An 18,273-nucleotide genomic window follows, 5' to 3' on the forward strand; every position below is an offset into this window, starting at 1 on the left:
GATCCTATGGAATTTAGCTTAATTTGGCCCTTAATACTTATTAAATATAATTGTAATACAACTATAATGTCGATCCAACAAATAAATAATAAACATTTTTTTATATCTCCTGCTTAAGTTGATATATATGTTATGTTTAATTATGCTCATATAATTTGTTTAGATAAACGGGTTTTGGTCGTCTAGATTTTAGAATATTTATCTGTTTTTCTAGGAATTCCAGAGCCAGTGTAGGTAGCTTATTTAGTTATTTAATACTACTTACCAGTACTTATTGAATACTTCCTATATAAGGGGCTACCTGTCTATGTACCTGCAAGTATGTAGGCTTTGTAGAGCAGAGTCAATGTAGTTTCAGATAGTATGTTATCTTTATTAATCTTTGCTTATATTATAAATATGAAATGGAGTTTGTTTTTTTAGTATTACTGTATCCTTTTTGCATTCGTAGGGTAGTTCCATTGGTGCCTTAATGGCTTAACCAATCATCATAATAGATAAGTATACACATACTATTTGTAATCGAGAAGGACATAAGCTACTTTTTATTCTGATCAATCAATAAATCTTGATACAGTCATACGGACGAAGCCGTAGATAAAAACTAGTATTACAAATGAATCATTATCAATCGTATTCATCAAACCTGTCAAACATCAATAGTAGGTACACACGTATCCTTTTCTAAATTCGGTTAGGTGTAGTACCTACATTGCTACGTTGAATGATTAATAATAATTAGACGATTTGTGTGATCGTACGGTAGCCAGTGATACTGCGGAATGAATATCATCAGTATTTAATATGTAATACAATGACCAATTATATTTTACGGATATCACTAAAGTGTTTGTCTTTTTTATATACCTAATTGGTTGGTATTTTATTTTATTACACAATTGGTAAATATGATAAGTATGTAGGTACATTTATTGAAATAGTCTTACGTGTACTTCAGGGGGGCGATATCTACATTATCTGCTTGAAAATGTGGAAAAATACCTAATTGTAGTTAGATATATATGGCTATGTATGTGTAAATGTTAATAAAGCACCTATTTAAAATGTAATAAACATGTTAGTGGCGAATACATTAGGGGTATCGTAGGTTTGTTAACACATTTTAACATTGTTTTACTATGACTTTAATCTCTGTATATTCTGGGAGAATTTTTTTAATAGGTGATAATGGAATATTAGGACCGCCTGCGTTATCGGTATTCGCTGGCTGGGCACCAGTGAGGTATTATAAATGAGAACGAAAACAGGTTAGTTGGCCCATCATGACGAATTCAATAAAAGTTAACCTCAACGATTTATAATTGCATACTGCTAGCAATTTGGCCTTTATTCTCCGTTACTAACAATATATTTTCCCCTCAATCAAATATAACAGGTCAGTTAGCTTATTATGACAGATTCCAGGAGAATAAATTAAGATGGTTTCCAGGGGAAACCACTTGGAAGTCGACCTGATATGGTATTTGTTAATAATGGTGCTAACAGATCTCATTATTACCAATCTCTTTTCTCCCGATTTATTACGATTATTTTACTGAACTAGGTTAGGTATAAGGAAATACATATTACTGGATTGGTATTTGAATAAAATTCTTATATACTTCTGATAGTAATAGTGGAGGATAATCTTCAGGTATTGGCAGTGACATACATGCTAAAGGCTTAAATGGATTATAATGGAGTGGTAACCCCGCTTGCGATAATGGTATACGTTAGCGGGGCACCAGTGAGAGATGATAGGTGAAAATGAAAAGGCAGGTCACTTAGCCCATTGTGTTGAAAACACCTGGAATTTAGCACGATGGTTTCTAGAGGGACCGCGAGGAGGTCGAACAGATAAGGAATATTGTTAGCAATACTAACAATCCCTTTTCCCCAACCATGACGATTAGGTATAACGTACTACTTTCGATTAAGTTGTCAGTCAGTACGCCTCTTACTTTGAGTTGTCTAAAGACACTAGCACTGAGGGTTAAATATGTTCTAAAACTGGTATGTTTGAACGCTGATGCAGGTAGGTAACTGTACTCATACAATGTAAACTTCATTAAGTATTTATATTAAGCTGTTACAAATTAACATGCAGTATTCGTAGAATAGTACCTTCGTATTATCAAAAGACATTAGCTGATTAAAAATATTAATTTATTCACGTAGCTGTACTAGTGGCGAGTTCTTAGTAAGTCATTTGAATAAGCCGAATGGATAAGGCCGATTGGATTACAGATAGAACGCAATTCCAATGGCTGGTATCTTGTCTGGTTGACTACATTGTAGTGATGTCTATATGTACTTTAGTCGCTAGGTATTGTAAATATCTAGGTACTACTTGTAGGTATCTAGCATAGAAGCAATAGTGGAACTATGCCGCCGGGCTGGTCACGCGAAGTCGCGTGCCGTCGGACACTCACTACCGACGCAAAACTCGCTCTACCACAACAAGTTTGCCACTAAAATATAACAATTGCACATACAAATAGGTTTTATTGCTACACAGTAAGGTCTATAGTCTAATAATTTTATGTTTGTCAAAATTACAAACTTATATATCAGGTTGTTCTTTTCATATAAGAAACATAAATGAAAAACCAAATGGATTCGGCAATTGATTAATTTACAAGTGCCTATATGGTTTATATATATATATATATATATATATATATATATATATATATATATATATATATATATATATATATATATATATATATATATAGGTTAAAACTATTATTAATTTTATCCTATTTTTATAAAAGATGAATAGAAAATTTGTAAGTAGATAGCTACCGATACTAAAGCAAGAGAAAGAGTAGGAAATAGGTAGTTATAAGCTATTCTACGATTTACCCGAAGCCTTAAAGTTTATTTTCTTATTAATAAATTCTTACTTATTTACACAATATAAGTGAATGTTTTATGTAATTTTTTATACAACTTATGTTGGATTTTCTTATTTAATCATAAATAGTTCGGGTACATCGATCCCAATGTAATCACGATAAGAAAATAAAGAAGCAAACATGCACGAATCCGAAAAACAAACGATCTATAATAAGATCTAGATCCGACAATATTTTCCCATCAACTTCTTATTGGCTTTAGCTGTCTTGTTAAATCCCTTATATCTGAAATCATGGTAGTGACGACAGCGCTATCTTAACATTTTAAAACTAAAATCATAAAATAAAATTCTTCTTTATTTCATGTTCGGTAAAGTTGTGACCCTTCTTCAATTCGATATCGATATAAATGACATAATAATTCTAAAACTCTGTAAACAAGTTTCATTACAAAGACAGTAGTGCGTGTGTGCGATTCATTACAATGTTACTGACTTGTTTTCGGTGAAAATTGAAGTAATGAGGAACTTGAATGACAGTTGCCATAGAATTTATATAGTATGCTTGCAGGCTTTTACAGACTTTAAAAATTAGATTTGACTGTGTTTTTTGTGTCTGTCACGCCATTGTTTTTCTTTTGTGATAGGATTTACTCTTTTGTCGGTCGCATATTAAAGTTTTGTGATCAAATTGAAAAAAAAGTTTTTTCTTTTTAAATTAAATTACACTATATACTGTTGTAATGCCGTATTTAGATTAGCTTACTTAACTAACATAATTAATTATAGATAATTCGTGATATCATATACCTACCTACCACAAAGTAGTTAAAAATAATAATAAAAACTTTACAAATTCCAATATAAATAATTTTACAAGAAATTTTATTTTAGATCATCTGCTTTTATAATACTTGATTGTTTGTAGATAATACCTAATATAATATTTGAATTTTTTGGTTATATTAGTATCTATATTTCGATAGATCTATCAATATATTCTATATAAGACATTTTTAATTGTAATAAATATAGAAGATTTACTGATTTTAATTATACATGTCGTCTAGTTTAAGTACAAAGAAAACAAATAACTCGCTGTATACCTACCTACTCCAACATTGCATTGCAGCGACAAATTATTTGACGACTTAATTTCTCAAGGGCCGTAAGGAATTGTCTAAACAAAGAGCACACTTAAGCCAAGAATTTAAATCGCTCAGGCCCTTTCAACTCTCTAGAGCTTGGGCCTAACATTAAGGTGACCTTTACATATTTTATCTGGAGTGTGCTTGATTGTCGCCCCGCGGCGCGCCTTCTCGAGCCCCTGCAAACGTAACCAACATACAATGATACACCGACCCTCATTCACCTCTATGGTACTGTAGTTAAAAAGCGGAGAACAGGTCATTTTTCAAAGGTCCACCTTCACTGGATTAAGCGTAAGTATACGATTGGTAGGTAAGACTTATCTTGAGCAACATGACGTAGAAACTAGAAAATAAGATGTTATTTGAATACACGCGGTTTACCTACATATTATAAATTGTGATGGATTCTAAGAAATATAGGTAAACGTTTTTGAGTTATAGGTGTAGATATATAAAGACTTCATTTGATTTTATAACATATGTTTAATGTTATTTTATGGAGCATACAATACACATCAGAAATGTTGACAGTCTCTTCTTTCTTTTTTCTGACTTTTCTGAATATTCCACTAAAGATAAATAGATAGTGCTTTAATGTTTAAATGCATACATAACTGTGTGGAAAACGACTTATTTTGTTTCTTCTTCTTCTAACAATAGCTAAGAATTATTCTTCCTAGCTAACAATAGCACAATATTTAATATAAACTTATAATGAAAACAATATAGATTATTATTTTTAATGACAATTTATTAGGGATCATAATTCTGACAATGGTGCGTATTTATGCCCCACATATCTTATTTTATCTTAAAAAAAAGTAAAAACTAGATCGTAAAAGGTGAGTGTTCTGATTGTCAAATATTTACTAAGCAGATTTGACCCTTTCGAGGCATATGAGGGCTTGAATAAAAGAAAATATATGTGTATAAAGTAGAGACCGGACGCTACAGGGTTGATAGTATTCTGTACTCATTTTGGTATGAATACAGAGTACATGTTGAATATCAATAGTTCCTTTAGTGGGTACAAGGCGAAATGTAGCAATAAGTTGAACTAGATCCCACGGCAACATCGTGCGCAGATTGAAAAAGTTTGTAACGAGCGCCCGCCCGCGAATTACTCTAGTGCGGAAACAGTAATGTTTGCTTATAAACTTTGTTTCTAGGCCTGTTTAAATAATGATAAAATATTTACACACGATTCTGTAAATGAAGCGAGAGAATGTACAGCTTCAAAATATCTCTAGGCGTAATCACGTTTCAGTTTTAAAAATACATCAGGACGAACCGCGAATCGGATGCACAACCCTCTTTCCATTGACCCGGAAAACGCACATTTATTTTGGAAAAAAGTCCACATCCGCGGAGACCGGGGAGTAGTGTTTGTAAATTTTCCCTCTGACCTACTTGAACATCTGCAAGACCAGGTACTGTTGATCCGCCGCGCCTCTCTTCATTATGCAGTGGGGGGACCAATTGGGGAGTTGGTGGGTAGTTTCGGGGATCAAGTTGAAGTGGGCCGGTGTTTCGGTGGTGGATCGATAGATCCCTGGCAGGTCGCCCAGCGCGCTCCCGCATTATTGTTATTGCGAACCGTCGGTATCTATCTGCTTCCGCTATTGGTTCCCAGCCTAGTAATACCTTAAGACAAAGATATGGGAGCATATTGGGGGATTGGAGATTGGATGTATACTCCTTACCACATGTATAGAGTTTTATTAGATGGATTTATATCATACTATTCTATTACGCATTGTAATGATGATATTTTAGATAAGATCAAATATTTCAATAAATAGATATTTGTATCGAAATATGCGATATATGTTTATATAATATATCCATGAATTGATATTATTATAATTAAATACCGTTTAATATATATTTTGCGGCTTTGCTCGTCTTTAGTTTTTATCTAAACTCTTTTCATATAATATCTTACTTACAAAAGGTAAAGGATTTTTTCTAGTCAACCTAACACTGTGGCATAGGAAGTAGTGAGTGAGTATATAATAATCTTTAAAAATTATATTCTTAAAGCTATTTAAAATTTAAACGTGTTCGTTTAAAAATCTCCGTTTTTAAATTTTCAATTATTCGTTTCCTATTTCACTTTTGATACTTAATTTTTCATGCTAAAATTTGTCATTTAAATTTAATACATTAAAATACTAGAATTTTTTCCATCTTTTGGTATTTACTTATATTAAGCATCTAAAAGGTGTCCAAAAAGCTTAACATTCTTTCTTCTATAATAAATCATTCCATATATAAATATATACAATAATTAATCACGTAGTTAGATCCAATAAGAGAAATTAATAAGTGTGGGGATCATTACAAGTTGTAAGTATGTAGGTCTCCGTTACGTCAACACAACTCATAAATTAATCAATGAATCATCTTGCGCCACACAGAATATTCTTGTATCAAGCACTACCGACATATTTATTCGTAAAGTTACAAACAAGACCATGCAATACCGGCTGAAGCGAAATATAAAAACGTCCCACAGAATGCCTTCAATTTACATATCATCTTTCATAAAATATGTTTCCTAAACGATCCCACTCATCCACAATGTTGCATACCCACGCGTAACGTATGTGTACCTACATATGGGATGCGTATATTTTCGATAACATGTGAGTTTATAAATCGATTAATAACATTATAGAATCTTATCGATAGCATAATGAGCACTCTTAATTACATACCGATAGTGGTGGTTCAGCGGCTGGTATCGCTGTAATAATATTGAACGAAATACGACCGTGGACCGGTCCGATAAACGTGATATAATTCGGGATCGAGATTCGAAAATAGAACGCTCGCCTTCTCCGTGCCGGCGTCCAATCAATAGACATTGTTGCATGAGGCGGAGACCGCGAAGTATACAGATAAAGAACATTTATAAATTTCGTAATACGAACGATGGTTAATCGTACGTACGACTCTTATTCGGACGATCGGTTATTCGAATTTATTGTAGCTGTCTCATCTCTTGACATGGGTATTAAGAGATTGCGACTCCGCGCTCAATTCAATTCCAATATTTTGACGTCAATGTTTTGATCGAGCTTTGACCTGTCACAAATTGAATATCAATTTTTATCTCATAGGTTATTCTGTTGTTTGTCTAATAACGGGAAAAATGTTAATACAGTAAAATAAAAACACTAATTAATGAATAATTGCAATATTGTTATAAAATGTAATTCAGGCATAATCATATTCATAATTCATGTCAAAATAACGTGAACAATGAAATAATGGACGATGTTGATTTGTAACTATATTATTTTTTTGACACAGATAAGAAACAAGAATACGGCCTGTCTGATGGTAAACTGTAAATGCCTACAACACCAGTGGAATTGTTTGTGTGATTGTCCGATACTGTATAGAAACCTTGTCACTCCATATGACTATCGGTAATGTACCATGGGTAATATAATGGGTTACCATTGTTATGACAGATAGATATGGATGAATTTAAACTTATCAGGCGTCTAATAAAGAATTTATAATTAAAATTAGCAATCTCGACATTCTTTCAAAGAGGCCACTATCTACTTTAGATAATAGTTTTACATAATAATGAGTCACAGAATAGTGGTTTTAATTTTTACTTAATGAGAAAATGTATGAAAGGATGAATCTAATGATATTCAATAATTTCAAATAAATATAGGTAAGTATATATAGGTATACCAATTATAGTCCCTGATCAATTGATTCATGTTAAATGATTTACAATCATGAGTCTCAAGAAATATGTTCCCTTTTTCAATATTCACATTTTTAGTGTGTTGTTTTGATATTGGTATACCAGCGCGTTAATTATAATCAACGACAATAAATGTCGGTAGGTAGTTGCCCTTATTTTTTTCTTCACAGCTCATTCATTTGATATCATATTTATACGATTTCTTGGAATAAAATTGTTCAATTGTAGAGAAACTTAAGTAACACAGAATCTATATAAAGCTTTTATATAATGTAATTGTTTTATAGAGGATTTGTATTTACTTTACTCTTCACAAAAGGGTTAATAGAACAAAATAGGATGAAAGGATTTATTAAAGAATGTAAATAATAACTATTAGGAAGTAAATAAAATATTAGGAAATTTGTCAATCTTGATTGTTTTCAATTTAAGTCTTACGATAATAGTAGTTTTGTAAGATAGTTAATATGCTTATTTTTCACACCAGCAAATACTAGGCAAGGTATACCTAATTGCCTTTATGGTGATGATATAGCCGTTAACTGTCCATATATAATATTAATAATAAACATTATCCTTATTGCTTGGTTTTTTAGAATTTGATATGTTTGCTGTAATTTTAAATAATGTTTTTTTTTGTGTTTGCTTCACTTGTTAATTATTTTATTGAGTAATTGTCTTATGCGTTGTTAAATCTGTATATTTGACTAAATTTAATAATTAAGTATATTTAATATTTGATAGTGTAGATTATTAATTAGCAGTTGGTAGAATTTTGGCTTTGTACTCATTGTAAAAATAATTGTTTTACTATTCCACAGGTTTCTTTTTATATATTTAATACTTATCCGGTTTATATTATATTCGTGAAACGAAAAGTTTTTATCACATAATATAAGTTAAAACATATCTATGCCACCAAATACGTAATATACCAAATATCTATATCATGATGTCTCTAACTATTAAATTAGCAGAAAAATTCTAATTTTTCGACCTATGTTTTCTACAGATATACTGTCTAAGAAAGTCACATCCCTATAAATATTATAATACCCTCCAATCGCGTAATATTCTATCGATTCCCTTGACATAAGAAAAACTGTTAAATGGTCGGCCTCAGTCCAACATCTACCGTGTAACACTCTGCAACGGGTTGCTGTTTTGTGCCTACTTATTGTGTGGAAAACTCATGAACCCCGTGGACATTCCCTGTTATCGTTCCCAAGTGTCTCGAGTGATTGTTTACACGTACCTAATATATATAGTGTAGTTTTCACGAGTAGACAAAAATAGATCAACGCCATTGTGACATTCACGTGGCGTGGCTTCCTGAATCCTGGTGCATCCTGAGCGTGTACCGCTTACGCAAAATCTGCAGCGAGGTGAGCCCGTACCATTTTGACATATAAACTCCTTTCATGAGACCTAGAACCGGAGTCCAGCCTGGGTCTCATATTATTACTTTCACTTCCACTTGTGCTAACATATAATATAAATCGGCCACTTTTCTTTACATATATGGTATATTAAATGTCGTTACTAAAACACTTCCTAAAATGGATATTTATGTCTTTAGTTTCGTCCTGTTTTTTTTTATACCACTGAGGTGGCAAACAAGCATACGGCCCACCTGATAGTAAGTGGTTACTATAGCCTATGAACACCTGCAATACCAGAGGTATTACGCAGGCATTGCCGACCCTGAAGAAACCTCTTTACCCCCCTTTTTGAAGAACCCCATGCTGTAGTCTCTTGGAAAAACTTCGGCAGGGAGCTCATTCCACAACCTGAGTGTTCGTGGGAGGAAACATCTCTGAAACCGAGCAGTACGCGACCATTGAGGCTGTAGGACATGAGGATGAACTCCCTGTCGATGGCGAGCCGTACGATGGTAGAAAGTGGCTGTGGGCATCATATTAAACAATTCTTCTGAACACAATCCATTGTTCAGGCGGTAGAACACGCAAAGTGAGGCAAAATCTCTCCTAAGATTTAAGGGTTCGATACCGCCTGCGAGCCTGGGATCATCGACAATTCTCATGTGTGATTCTTTATTCCATCATGATATGATAGAAACAAGGCTTCCTTTAGTAAGGTGGATAGAATGGAACGCAAAATACTTCGATTCAAATAGACCGCTTCCTCCGTTAAGATTGATGAAAAATTTTTTCATAGACGCTAGCCAGTTACGAATAGTTTTAATTTGATTCTTCTTCAGTACGCCACCTATTTGATCGACATACATCCATTTAAGACGAATCCTATCGACATCTCCATTAATTCGTGTTTGATAAATCTGTTTCGTAATTCTTCTTTCATTCATCCTCTCCAAATGACCAAACAGCCGCAACATTCCCTTTTCGATCTTTGTCACTACATCGTCTTTCAATCCACATTTCTGTATAATCACACTATTTCTCATTCTAACTTTTAATACACATATACTTCTCACAGCTCTCATGTAATATAAGATATATAATTACATAACTAAATTTAGGCAAATGTCGAATTACATTTGCTCTTGCATACAACGACGTTTTAAAACCTAGCATCACTAATAAATTGCGATACATATCGTTTACGAGGAAAATTCTCCAATAAATTTTAATAGGAAAACAATAACTTTGAAACAATTGTCTGCACCGATGGAGGTTTCAATTTGCGCTTCAGCAATAAACCGACGCAGTACATCTGGCGCCTTCATGAATTGTAATTTTATCGATACGATGACATTCTGGCTGGGTTCAATTAGTTTTTATGTTATTTTGTTGAGCGAGCCTGCACCTCCGGTCTGACTCAACATCGATAAATTCGGTTTATGTAAATAAGACAGCCACTCTCTAAGTACGTATGGCGTCTCATTACTACTGTGATGACGTCCTACGCTATCGGCGGATAGGAATATTTTGTTAGTTTTGTGATTGGGTGGTATCTTATCGGTGTAATATGTATGAACACACTGTAGGTGATTAAAATAATGTAGGTATATATTTAAATAATAAATTTAGTTAGCTTGGAAGTAATACTGAGTAAGTAATTAAGTAAATAGTGAAAAAATTTATTGTCTAGTTTTGTGTACGAACTATTTTAAATACATAACAATTTTTTAAATATTTTAAAAACATTACATACAAATTCAAATTTTCACGCTTTTACGATCAACCCCTGTTGTTTAATCGCAATTTTTATTAATAAATCGCAATATTTAATATACCACAATAGTTTTGCAAGATGACAATTGAATATAATAATTGTAGTATAATATATTTTCATGTATAGTTCTAGAAATAATGTATATGGTAAAACAACGTTTATCGAGTCAGCTAGTACATATATATAACATAATATAGAACAGGAATCTTTAAAAATTTTTAAAATTGCGAAATAGGTCTGTTAATAATATACGTAAAGATTAGACTATTAAGCAACTTATTTATCATAAGGTTAACAAGACCTCCTAGTGCATCTTTTTTTAAATTAAATTTCTTTAGCAAACAATCTATGAGAATTCTATTTGTGTATGTATACTACTGATATTAGATATTATATGTGCGGTAGGTTCCCAAACACACAAGCATGCTTTAAAAAATATACCTACAGTTGCCTTGTCTGGGCATGTTTAGACATAGGTGATTATGAATAATCGTCCATTGTTCTTTTCCATATGGCGCATTCGAAATCATGAATATGCCCTTCCAAAGCATCTGTTTCAGAAAGGTCATTGGCTGCACGTACAATGCATCCGCTTTCTTGATTAAATGAAACAGCTTCTGTCGCATACGAGCTGTCAGTGTGTTCAGTCCCAAGCTCGGAACATGTCACGGGCTTACATTTTGATAATTCAATCGAAAGTTCAACGACCGATCAGATAATCAAACGCCAGAACAAGTTCTCGGTGCGTTCATTATGCATTTTTATCATGTCACAAACTTTCCTGTGCGTAGCGTAATATACTCGTATCTACTGATGCCTAATATAAACTTTTTTTTTTATTCTGTGATGTCTAATGTATTTTTTATTCCATTACAGGTACTCAACACACAATATACTCACGGTGTTCCAACGCGTACGTTCGTGCAGGTTGGTCGCTAAACGGTGGTTACGAAACCATATCTACCCATCTATATTAAACTGTCCTGTGCAAGTAATGTAATCAAGGTTTAATTCGCGAAGTTTAATTAACCAAGGAAAAGAGGTCGGAGTTGGGAAAAATCCAAGAGACCTCGTGTTTCATTACGATGATCCCTCGGACTTATTAAGCAGTCGGTGTTGTATAAAATGAGACTTTATATAAGAAGTTAATTCGACATCACACCTGTCACGGTCGTAACTTCTCCCCTTGAATAGCTCCACAATGAAGTCTGACGGCCCAATATTATTTATCCTTTACCTCATCCGTCTTGGCGGCAAAGTCAAAGAAATAAAATACATAAAGTCTTCATTATATCGATATTTGACAGCACTATTTATAAAATTGTTCCGTTCATTTGTTAGGCCGTTAACGCCCGTTTCGGTCAATCTCAATTTAAACTCGATGTTAAATCGAATTGTTATTATTTAAATTAAGATAGTTAATTTGATTATTAGTTGGATACCGCTGGCAGACACCACCTGCGATTAAATCATAATTAACCATAAGGAAACACAACAAACAAAACCTATTATTTTATATCTTGAAACTTTCAAGGAAAATATAAAACGAGTTGCAATGAAAATATAAAGTTGTACTCTCCCGAATTTTTCTTAAATTTTGTAGGTAAAAGTGGCAAAGTATGATGGTTGGCCTCAGCTAAGTAAAGCGAAGCGAATATTTGCTGAAATTTTCTGCGCGAAATGTTCCAATTCCATTTCGGTAAGAGACTAATAATACACTTTTTTTCCTCTTTTTACTTCTTACTTCCACCCTTTACTGTTATACATGAAAACGGAGTGGTGAGGAGTCGAAATTTAAATATTATCATGTGTAATACAAATGGATAATTTTAATATATCTAATGTCGGTTATACTACCTACTTATTAGTAATTAAATAATGAAAACAGTAGAACTTTATTATTATTATTATAACTACAAAGAATCGCTCGAATAGTATAATAAATAAAGGTTATATACGTAAAATAGGTTCCTATTTAGTATGTTAAAGCCAGTAGAAAATTAATACACAAAAGCATCATTATTTATTTATTTATAGCAAGGCAACAGATTACACATTAATACATTAATAAAATAAATATTACATAAAACAGCACTAAATTTGCACTCCAATAACTGCTCTGCATAACATTCGATATTATATATTATGTGTCATATGTAACACATTCTCGCTTGACATAAGATCTACCCTAAGCAAGCTAGCTTTTAAACACAAATTGTGCACCTATTTCTTAGAAAAATCACTTTCCCTTTAAGCTTCTTCTGCTGGTTACTCTGTTTGAGTCATAGATTACAATTTGTTTCTCTATTGCAGTTGTTTTATTCACTTGTTTTATATAGTAATATTTTATTTATATATTTATTTATTCAATATATTATGTGTATGCTTATATTATATGAATTTATCAAGTATTGCTTTATTTTTTCTGTATTCAAAAATGCACCGCTTACGTATTTCTCGGTTTGCCCAATGGATGACTGGTAGAGAACATCGTCCGGTGTTAAGACCGCCAAATGTACATAGAATTTTACTGTGCATTAAAGTTTAAATAAATAAATAGAAGTAACTAGTTGTATATACAATTGAAAGATATATTACTACTAAAAATTCTTCTATCTATCCAGTACATTACTAAATCTTAAGCCGTTTGTATTTCATTTGTATTTATAATTCAATGTCCGTCGTTGTATAGTCCCTTGTTTGTCTATACAAGGACACATATACACCGGAGGTGTATCCATTAGGCATGGAATATTTTAAAAGTAACAGGTCAATTTTCACATGAAATAAAATATCATACGTCACTAATGTTATATCCGTTTATATTTACTTTTTATATAAGACATTTAATCAAATATCATATAAAAACATATATATAGTTGAGTGTTAATAACCGATACGGACCGACTAGGCCGTAAAACGTGACTGAATAAATACTTTTGTACATTAATCATAGAAATCACAATTCGTACTTCATTTTCAATAGAAAATAGTAGCAGATTTTATATTTGGTTATTGCTAGTGACAATCACTGCCTATACCATATACTTCACAGCCAAATACTAATAAGACTGTACAGAAATAGTTTAGTGTGATAAGCCTGAAAAATAGTTACATTAATGATAATAGATTAAATGTAGCAATTTCAACGCCTAATATGTATGTCTACGAGTAAACATATTCACATTTGTCACCAAACTTATAGTTATCGCGACATTTCGACACTGGTTCACTTCCTTGGCGCCTATTGGCCACCCATTATAATGCGCTGTCTATCTCGGCCGTTTGCTATGTAACGTTTGTCATGAATTAGTGAGTATTTCTTTTGGCATTGTCTAATTTTACTTCCGTATCCGGTCCAAATAAACCAGCTAAAATTCTAATATCAATAAGATTATGGGGATAACTATACAGTAAAATTATGGGATATAATTGTATATTTTAAAGTTTTAAATTAAAAGCGGAAATTGAAAATAATCACGCTAAATTATTATAATACTCCATACTATATTAGATTATAATATGCTTGGTGAAATGGGGCATATCAAGTACGAGTATTACATACATCAACCGCAACAGCTGACATACCAGCTGGTATACCTTTGATCTCATTAGAACTGTAGTCGTAGGCTTATTCATTTTTCCATTATAAAAAAAAAAAAAAAAATATTATAAAATATTTTTACATCAGCGTTATCTCTACTCCATCCTCGTTCGAACTAAGAACTTACAAGTCGGGCGGACAGCGGACGGGTCAATTATTTAGATTGGCGGCGGCGACGGCGTGCCCCGTACCTACTCGCTACGTGATGTACTCGCATTACCAGTATGGATGTGGCTTAAGGGCACATCGTACAGAAGTGTGGCAGCGACTGCTTTAACCGTCAATTTTCAAAATAACTGAACATTTTTCATTATTTCTGAATGCTTATTTAAATTGTACTATGATAGATGAAATGTTAATCATTCAATGCATCATTCTTATTCAAAATACGAATTAGATGCAAAATGTTCAGTGTTTTTTTTATGTGCAACTTGCTACATGAGTTTAGTTTCTTATCAGAGCGCTTTAAAATAAATAAACAGAAATATTTAAAACTGTTCAATTGTTCCTGAAAATTGACGGATAATTTCAAAGTTGTCACATATTACTATAAACTTCGTTCCTCACTATATCAGTACAAAATTTATTCCAGTTTCGAATTTTAGTAATTACTCTTCTATCAAATAAATGCAATTTTATTCAAGTATAACTAACTTAAGACTATTCAATAAACTTCAGTAATCAAAATCGTGAAACATAAAAGTAAAAAAAAATTTAAAAACACATATATATGTAGATATATACGGATATTACACAATGGGAATTTAATAAATTAATATAGATATAATATTGTAACGAATCATTGTGGTCTTTAATAGTTCAAAAGGTAAATCATTAGAATTACTAATATTATTTTGAAAGACCTCGGATAATACGAAATGGCCTATAATAATGGTATTAGATAATTTGTATGTTTATGCTTAAATTTAAAACAATTTATAAATCGACCCGTTTCTTTTTAGATGAACGATTGAATAAATTAAAGTGAAATAAAAATTGAATGATACATGTATTTAGCTGCATTTCATTTCTCGTATTGAATCAAGTAGCTCGTAAATTAAACTGTTATTTAATTTTAAAATTTGCATATTAAGTACTCTTTTAAAAATATAATCATTATACGTTATATTAATAAGATATTTCTCTTAATTTATTAGATACTAACACCAATTTTTCTAAAGAGATCTATAGGTAACTGTAGATATTGCCGCCAGAAACTCATCAAAAGTATTGAACGGTTTTGAATTAAATTTTCTTCGAGCGTAGCTGGAATAGTGCTCACGTAAAAATTTCACGTAGGTATGTGAAGAAATAATCTTGCGGTCTAAGTGGTAAGATTATAGCGACAATTATTATATTTAATGTACAATATTTGTGTTACTAACTTCAGTAAAAACAATATGCCAAGGAATCTATAGGTTGTCTAAACGTTTCATTTTTCGACATAATGAATCTACCTTCATTAGTAAATTATTATAAAAGATAATAAAATTAAAATACTTCAGCAATACTAAACAGCTAGATGCAATTCGTATATAATATCTAAATATAAATTACACAGCATATCAAACATTTTTAAATTATTTTTATACTCTATAGGTAACCAATATCTGCTTATAAACGTGTATAAATACTACAATACATTATAATTGGGAACCAGGAGTTATATTTTAATAACTATAAAATATATTAACCATTTTTTTTCTCTCTAGATATCAATCTACCAAACATTCTTTGTAGCCATAGCTGTAATTTTCAATATTTCTAAGGAAAGTGTATGTTACTTATGTTACAAAGTAAATTATTAGAAACTTTCTTTCTTTTAATTATTTATGACATAATGATTTACAAAATTAAATCAAATTATATGCATATTTGTTAATAATAATATTATAAACTAGACTATGTTATAGTCAAATGAGTAGAGCTTCATATAATGCACAAAGACCTTCATAGGTATATTTATATTGTAGATATAGGTATATACAAAATTATTTGATATAAAGATAACAACAAATCATTTACATGATAGTTTTATTTTCACATATTTCTATTTTTTATACGAAATTACGAGTGTTCAACTTGCACCACACATATAATCCATACAATCCGATAGTTGTGAGTCAGCTCGCGTTTGCTCACCGTATATCAATCGCTGTCGACGCCTGCCCGCTTTCTGTTGTGCCTTAAATACATAAGAGCTTATATAGCTTAAGGTTTAACATATGAATCTTACATAACATAAATATACTAAGGGACTATTTTTTTAAAGAGGTTTTTTTGTAGTACAGGTAAATAATAATTATGTGTTTGTTATTTCACAGTATAAACACTCTTTATAAATACCTAAAAAATGTTGAAATAATTGAGTTTCATTTTAATATTTTGTTTAAGAGCGGGTTCTTATTAAACATATTTGTCATAGCACTAGTAAGTTTCATAAATTAAAATAATATTTCATAAAATAAAAAAAAATAAAAATTCAGTATTTCTTTATTATTATTTAATATTGTATTCTATTAATATCCTAATATGTATATCTTAATAACTTATTTACCTAATTAAAACTCATATTACGATTAAATGTTAAAAGTTTTATCAATAAATTCTATACAGATTACATCTGAGATATAAGTTCCTACTATTAAGGAATCCTATCAACATATTAAGAACTTTTTTTTAATGTTAATCTTTTTTAATTGGCTTCAAAAGGAAAAGATTTTCAATTATATGAATTGTTTAATGTAAGTACTTACGCTTTGCTATGTTTTCGTGAATTCCGTACCAATGTTGATGAAATTTTTAGCATTATTTTATTAATACGATTTACTCCTAGTTGATTTCATGCTAACTTTATCACGATTATTTTTTTATGACACAAACTATTAAATTATTATTATAAACGTAGCTCGTAGTCCATCTACTTAAAAAAAAAAAAACAATATAAGTATTACTTCCTTTTTTACATTTTACCTTATTATGAGTACTTTGTATTATGGAACATAGTTGTTTACCTACAGATTTTTAGATAGGGTACATCGACACATCCATCCATATATAGGCAACGCGTGCTCCCTCCACCTACAAAGTTATAAACATTTATTTCAACATCACAAACGAAGTAATACGTGCTCTTATAATATTATGACTATATTTAAAGTATTCTTTTGCTGTAATAAATATGCGTATTGGAATCAACCGCACTTTAATTATAAATTCTACTTCGACTACAAATCTAAGCAATTTTAATAAATTTAGAACCTTTTCATAAGTAATAATTAATGTTAGGTTTTTTTTTTGTGATTATTTTCAATAATCAGAATACACATATGAATATAATGTTTGTAGCCTATTTCCAATACCTAATTTAAAAATAAACGCTCATTTACTAAGCGTATTTAAAACTCATTCAATTCGACAATTTTTTTTATCATATATCAGCTATTATCTGTCCACTTTTAAATATATGGCTCCCCAATACACTGCCATAAGTAACGATCCTGAGTCACCTGCATCCACTGACTCTGCAATGCATTTGAGGTTGTCACACCACCTAGGTGGGGGGAGGGATCGTCGGTAGTCGACAAAGATATTGCTTTAGAATATTCCAATTAAGGAATAATAAAATTGTATTCATCACAGACTAATAAGATGCTAATTGTTACTCTTTAAATTACTCCCATTTTATAATTTAAGATATCATTCTCGTATAGATTATTATATTTATTATATTTCCCTTACTATACTAGGTGAGTATATCATTATCGTG

At 31.4% G+C, this 18,273-nt stretch overlaps 1 protein-coding gene across 1 annotated transcript in view; it reads left to right on the forward strand.

Annotated features, from left to right (window-relative positions):
• Positions 1 to 18,273, forward strand: part of LOC128200163 (uncharacterized) — a 190,693-nt gene that overhangs the window by 33,799 nt on the left and 138,621 nt on the right. Inside the window, exon 2 of the mRNA XM_052892618.1 lies at positions 11,777 to 11,827. Coding sequence (XP_052748578.1) covers positions 11,777 to 11,827 — 51 coding nt within the window. The remainder of the gene's footprint in view (positions 1 to 11,776; positions 11,828 to 18,273) is intronic.

The sequence above is a fragment of the Galleria mellonella genome, unplaced genomic scaffold (assembly GCF_026898425.1).
Source record: "Galleria mellonella isolate WM207_F2 unplaced genomic scaffold, CSIRO_AGI_GalMel_v1 utg159, whole genome shotgun sequence".
Classification (NCBI taxonomy): domain Eukaryota; kingdom Metazoa; phylum Arthropoda; class Insecta; order Lepidoptera; family Pyralidae; genus Galleria; species Galleria mellonella.